Raw genomic sequence first — 6,781 nt, 5'->3', positions numbered from 1 at the left:
CTCTCTCTGTTTGTCTCTGTATCTCTCTCTCTGTCTCTCTCCCTCTGTCTCTCTCTCTCTGTGTCTTTCTCTGTCTCTGTCTCTCTCTGTGTCTCTCTCTGTCTCTGTCTCTTTCTCTGTCTCTCTCTTTCTCTCTCTCTCTCGTGTGTGTGAATAGATTCCTCTTACAAAGACAGTCATTAGGTTATGGTCTACTCCATTGCAGTGAGACCTTATCTTAGCTCAATGCTATCAACAATCACCCTATTTCCATATCAGCTCACCTTCACAGGTAACAGGGATCAGTACTTCCATGCTCTTGGGAGATGAGATTCATCCAAGGATAGGTAGAAACCCCAGGATAAAGGATGGAGGAAGAGAATGAAGCCAGTGACATTCTCTAACATGAAAGAAAAAGAAGAGCCCAGGATGAAGAGACTAAGAGAATAGATACAGGAAGCCTGCTTCCCCCAACAGCCCCTGCCTGTGTTTTATTAACCTCTGAGATCCAGGAGAGCAGGCTGCCCATCAGCTTCTCCAAGTCCCTTCTCCACTGGCACATGTAACTGGCAGCTTCCCCGTGGGCCCCACCAGCCTGGCTGCAGTATCCTGTTTTCTGATCATTGCCAGATTTCTTGTTGGCTGCCACTTAATATCTTTTGGGCCTGGACTAATTTCTTGCAGTCCCCAGGAAGCGTTGTTAATTCTCAAGTCCTCCCATCTGGTGGGTCCAATCCCCACCCTCTGTACAGCATGCACATTTTCTATGATTTACACTTGCAGCAAGATAGAGTTATGATGAGCCTTAAGGAGTACAGACAGCCCTGATGCTCAGCTCCCCTTCCTACTTTTTGCTGGTTTACAGCTCCCTGGGTCCCTGTGCCCTAGACTGTGCACCAAGTTACATGTATAGATGCAGGGTAGAGAAGGTTTTAAGGAGTGTAGAGACGGTCCATAATAAACTTGGAGTTTCTCTGCTGGTGTGTACAGAGATCAGAATGTCTGGAGCCTTCACAGACCTGGCTAGGAGCAGATATGGATGTGATGGGCCAGGCCATGATCTTCAAGTCAGCATGATCTTCCTCCTTTGCCAACTTAGATGCTGAAGAACAAGGGATAGTTCCTCAGTCTCAGTGAAGCAGCTGAGAAAAATGAGGCCCCTGCTCGTTAGCTGAGGTCACCGGCAAAGCCCTGTCAGGATCCATTCTTGCTACTGCAAGAACTCACATAGTTGAAGGAATTATGACACTTCTCCAGTGGTTCAGAGTGACTCAGCCTTGGGCCCCCTACCTCTGGACATTGCTTCAAGCTCCTGGTAATCCTCATCAATGAACCATCTGTTCTATCCTTACCATTTAGTTATCTGTCATCCTCAATTTTCTTGGAGCACTGGCATCCACTTCCAAGCCATACCTGGGTCCAAGACCTGATATTAAAGTCTAAGGGTAAAATAAGAAGGGACCCAGAAAGAGTCTCCAGTGAAAACTTGTATGGGACTGACTGTCAGACATCCTGCCCAGACATAAAAGACACAGGACTTGAACCCTGAGGGATAGGAGAGAGAGAGAGAGAGAGAGAGAGAGAGAGAGAGAGAGAGAGAGAGAGAGAGAGAGAGAGAGAGAGAGGTGGTCTCCATCAGCTAACTTCTCAGCTGACCATCCCCTTTGCTTACAGATCTCAGACAGAAACTCCAGGAAGTCTGATAAGGTCATTCATTCATTCATTCTTCACGGGTCCTAATCTAAAACGAGTTCTGATCACAGTAATCCAGTTTGCAATTGGGAGGGAATTTGATCATGAACTCTGCTCTTCCTAGGCACTCTCTCACTGGTGCCCTCTTCTGGCCTCTGTAAGCACTGTATCCACATGCACAACTTGTCTGCATACCACCCCCGACAGACACATAATTAAAAATAAAGTCTTTTCTTAAAAACATCATTCTGTTCTTGGAGGCTGGTCTGGCCACTCTCTTCATAAGCGGTGAGGTTTGACTGCATTTTCCTGGTTCTGTCCCTGGTTCTGTCCCTGTGATGAATTCTTCACACAGCTAGAGAAGCTAGGAGGATGATTAGCATGTGATCGCTGACTGCTCCCTCAAGGAAACCTTATCCCTGGCATGACACTGAGACTGTCATTGTCTACAATGGAGACCACCCTGTCAGGAAGTCTGTTAGGTTCTGCCTAACTGTCTGGACCCTCTACGCGGCAAAACAGAAAGAAAAAGCAAAAGGCAATAGCGGATAGAAGTGTGAAGTAAATACATTCATGTGCCTTCTTAAGAGGATACACCTAGTAAAAAAATATCAGCACACTTGATAGCGAAAAGGCAGTATCCTTACTGCAGAGGCCTTATAAGGGAATAAAGGGGACAGTTTTTTTTTTTATGGGGATAGATGTGAGCAGGTACATATAAAAATGACAAAGCAAATGATTGATTAAAAAACATCAAAGTCCAACAACAGAGAGATGCAGGGTATCTTTTAGGGAATGTCACTCATCAGATTTAACCCCCTTATAAGTGCAGTGTTAGAAGGCCTGGTTGTTACAGGCCTGTAATCCCAGCCACTTGAGAGATTAAGGCAAGAAGACAAGTTCAAGGCAAGCCTAGGCTCCAGAGGGAGTTCAAGTCTGGTCTGAGCAACTTAGTGAGACCGCATCTCAAATAAATAAATCAACAAATAAAATTAATGGGATATAGCTCAATAGAACAGGCACAAGGTCCTGGATTTAGTCCCCAGCACTGCAAATAAAAACAAAAACAAACAAAAAACAACAACAAAACAAAATGCCCCGAGGGACTGGCAAAGATGTCCTGGGAGGGAAACTGGGCAAATGAAGCTTGAAAGTGGTTGTGGGGAGGTGTCCTTTAGGGCTAGTGTGAGGGAATTACCAAAGGAAGAAAACAGAGTGCTTGCCTCGATGTTCCAGACCCTGAATATGATTCCCAGCAATGATGAAGGGGGGAAGGAAAGGGGACAGAGGAAAAGGAGGAGCAAGAGGGAAAGGGAAAGAAGAGAAGATGATGAGGAAGGAGCTGTAGGAGGGGAGAGGGCGGAATAAAGGAAAAAGAAAGAAATTTGTTTTTATAGGTATTTTGTTCATAGAGGAACTGTTCATGTCATTGTATTATGTAGAAAATTCCAAAATCATAACTGATAGGAAGCATGAACTCAATTATGTGTGTGAGTGCACACTGTGTATAGTAAAATACATAGTTGGATCAAAATGTATATATAAAGATTGTTAGGAATTTTCTCTGCATTTTGTAAGATCTCCAACAATTTGCTTACTTCTTTTTACATTCCATGGGTTTTTTTGGTAAATCATATAAAAGAAGAAAACGGTTCTCATGCAATTGCTTCTGATTGCCATCAAATCCACCTTCATTCCTCCATCTCAGTTGCTCTTATTCTAAGAATCTTTTTTTTAATGTGCTTTTATATTTTGCTTGCACGTATGTCTGTGTGAGGGTGTCAGATTCCCCTGGAACTGGAGGTATAGACAATTGTGAGCTGCCATGTGGTTGCTGGGAATTGAACCCAGGTTTCTGGAAGAGCAGCTAGGGCTCTTAGATGCTAAGCCATTTCTCCAGCACTTCAGAGTCTAACTTTGACTTTCTTACACTAAGGCTGACCATTCCCATAAACACTTCGTGTGTCAGACTTGAACACATACCACAGTCTGGTTTAAGTGACCTGTGGAGATAAGTTAGCACTTAGCTTTTGTTTTGACGGGGTGAGGGTGATGTTCATAGGTATCTCTACCACACCTACCTGTCACATACCTGCCCTAGAGGTGCTAGACACTGGGGTATCTGTTGAGAACCAAGGTCAACGTGACCCAAGATGAGTTTGCACTGTGCACATTCTTTTTGTCTGTCCTTGGCAGGAGCAAGTCCTTCCATCTGAGAGTTATTTTAACTTATATTTAAATCATTTTAAAGAGACAGTTTTTGTGAAGTTAAGGATATGACTCCAATTGAGACAGACAGATCAATGGAGCCGTGTTGAGTGTCCACCCTCTGCCCACTGTGAGGCTAGGTTTCTCATGTGTCTTAGAAGTAAGGAGCATAGAAATAAGTTGGCCTTTGACAGTGTGATTAAAACACTGTAAATCTGCCAGGAGCCAGGGTGTGGGGTAAAAAGCAAAAGGACTTAAACCAATGGCAGACTTCAAAGGCAACTCTCCTGCTCACCAGCTTTGTGGTTTGGGGGACTTAATTTCTCAGAGTTGCAAATCCTCCCTGCTGTAAAGTTGGGTGAGGGGAGCATATCCCAGCACTCCCCCAATTCTATTGGGAAGCATTCATCAGGACCCTGTCTCCAGAGGGACCCAGCAAAGAACCTGTGTACCCTTGGTCTTTGCCACTTTCTAGGGGTTACTACTTAGAATGCACAAGGCCAGTTTGTTGGGAAATCTACAAGGAAGAAGTCAAGCTGCCAGAGAGTTGACAACTATAGACATAACCCTGCCAACTACCTGCAACATGTCACTTCGAGCAATTATGCATCTTCCTGGGTATTAGACTATACCTCTGAGAAATAGGAGCCGGAAGCATCCAATACCCAAGGGAGTGCATGTATCCTGTACGTCGCTCAGAACCTAGCAAAAAAATTTATTCTATTGCTCAGTTATTTGAGACGTGTTTCTCTTTGTTGTAAATTAAATAGGAATCTAGGAAACAACCTAAAACCCAAACACAAGAAAATATCTGTTCTTTTCAGCTCATCTGGTTTGCAGCTGGGTGGTTGTGAGGTGTTACCAGCCCTACCTGCCCTCTCAGCTAAGATCTCCTATGGACAGCAACCACATAGGGTCAGGGCTATAACCAGCAAACCTTGGTTATATTGCCATGTGATAATACAACTGTTGCCCCTCTCTTTTCAGGTCCTTCAAACCAGACTTCATCCTGGTTCGACAGCATGCCTACAGCATGGCCCTGGCTGAGGACTACCGCAGCCTGGTCATCGGCCTTCAGTATGGAGGGCTTCCTGCTATCAACTCTCTCTACTCTGTCTACAACTTCTGCAGCAAGCCCTGGGTGGTAGGTGAAAGACAGCCCACGTGGAGGGAACTGGGGAGCGTGAGGTAGTCTCCTAGCCTGTAAATGGCTCCATTCACTATACAGACCCTCAGCAAGCAGAAGAATCTTTATTTAAACAACTTGACCCCAGGTCTCTTCTGGGAATTACAGCCTAGAAAATATTATGTATAACACATTATGATATAGGATCATGTAATAGTAGTAATATTAGTCTTGTTGAGGATATAGCTCAGTTGGTAAAGGGCTGGGCTCAGTCTCCAGTGCTATGTAAACCAGATACGTTGATGTACCTATAATCCCAGCACTAAGGAGACAGAGGCAGGAGGATCAGACAAGGTCATCCTTGGCTACGTAGCAAGAGTTCTAGGCCAGCCCAGGCTATGGGAGACCTTGACTCAAGCAGACAACAAACAAACAAATATATCTTGTTATTTTTAACATCTTAATATAATTTTCCTATTGTTGCTCTTCAAAGTTATCAAACACTTACTGAATACCAGAAAACTGTTGTGGGTACCCACCCTATCACTGTAGTTGAAGATGGCACCATTGCTCTGTCCTACAGAGGAGAAGGCTTAACTTCAGAACTCTCTGGGAACTTAAGACTAGTGAATGGTAAAACTGAACTTTGAAGCCCTCTTTCTCCAACTCTCACATTTGCTTTCTTCCCATTGATCACTAGTCTCAAACCTTCAATTGGTTTACTCAAGTTTCCATTCAAGTGTTGTACAAAAACAAAAGAATCTTCCTAAGATGCCCATACTCCTCTCTTCAATTACTCCACACATGGCTCTGGACCTAAATGACACCATTCCTTTATCTGTCATTTATCTCCCTTAACACAAGCTATGCAGAACCACACGGTGATTCACGGGTACCAGAGTACCCACCCCTTAGTCGACCATTCTAGTGAAACAGTCTATTAACAAATATGACAGCTGTGTCATCTGTCCTATGGTGCGTACCTCAGGGAAACATGAAGGAGGCTCAGAGGTGTGGAGAGAATGTTATGAAATGTCTCAGTTCTGTGGTCCACCCATTTGGCTACCTGTCTGCCATCACCTTGGAGTGAAAAGCACTGATTAGAGTCTGGGCACTGAGATAGATTGACCAAGGCCAAGTTTCTCCACTTATGTGTATCCTTCAACAATTTGCATTAGCTTCTCTGAACTTAGTGTCCTTATTTTTTTTTTTTTAAAAAAAAAGATGATAATAGGGTTTTTCTGGTTTTCCATGGGGGCATGTAAAATGTTTGTAATGTTAGCTGGTATATAGCATATTCACAATAAATGGTACAGCAATTCTTGCCTCTTGCACATGGACTAAGTCTAGGCTGGGATGGCTCTTAGGTTTTAATGAATGACTACTCAGTTAATTTAATAGGTGTGGATAGTCTTGGCTGCTGCCATCCTGCCATGGTCTCTTTGTGTCATAGCTAAGGGTTTTGGCTCATGGGGTCTAAAATTTGAGTGCCATGAGAAGGAAACAGGCCATGGTTTTGATAGCAGCAACTTCATTAGCACTCACTATGTCGTGTGCTCAACCCCAATACCCACATCCCAGATATCCCCACTGTACAAAAGAGGAAGCTGAAACCCTTGTAGCTGGCAGTAAGTGCTCCAGCTCTTCTTCAAAACCCACCAGCTTAGCTATGGAGTGATACTCCCTCTCTGAACTCCAATGTCTTTGTCTATAAAATGAGGGCTACCCCTGAACAGTTCTACAAGCCTTTGGAATGACTCTGTCCTTTTTTTTTTT

The 6,781-nt window shown here is 44.0% G+C and overlaps 1 protein-coding gene across 3 annotated transcripts in view; it reads left to right on the top strand.

Annotated features, from left to right (window-relative positions):
• Syn3 (synapsin III) overlaps positions 1-6,781 on the top strand; it is a 391,824-nt gene that overhangs the window by 126,490 nt on the left and 258,553 nt on the right. For all 3 annotated transcript variants that reach the window (XR_003377952.1, XM_026784484.1, XM_026784485.1), the window contains exon 5: positions 4,867-5,023. Coding sequence is in view for 2 of the 3 variants with exons in the window: in XM_026784484.1 (XP_026640285.1) it covers positions 4,867-5,023 (157 nt within the window). In the remaining variant the exon portion in view is untranslated. The remainder of the gene's footprint in view (positions 1-4,866; positions 5,024-6,781) is intronic.

The sequence above is a fragment of the Microtus ochrogaster genome, chromosome 24 (genome assembly GCF_000317375.1).
Source record: "Microtus ochrogaster isolate Prairie Vole_2 chromosome 24, MicOch1.0, whole genome shotgun sequence".
NCBI classification, from domain to species: Eukaryota; Metazoa; Chordata; class Mammalia; order Rodentia; family Cricetidae; genus Microtus; species Microtus ochrogaster.
The sequence above is the reverse complement of the archived record's forward strand: the minus strand, read 5'-3'. Positions and strand labels throughout refer to the sequence as shown.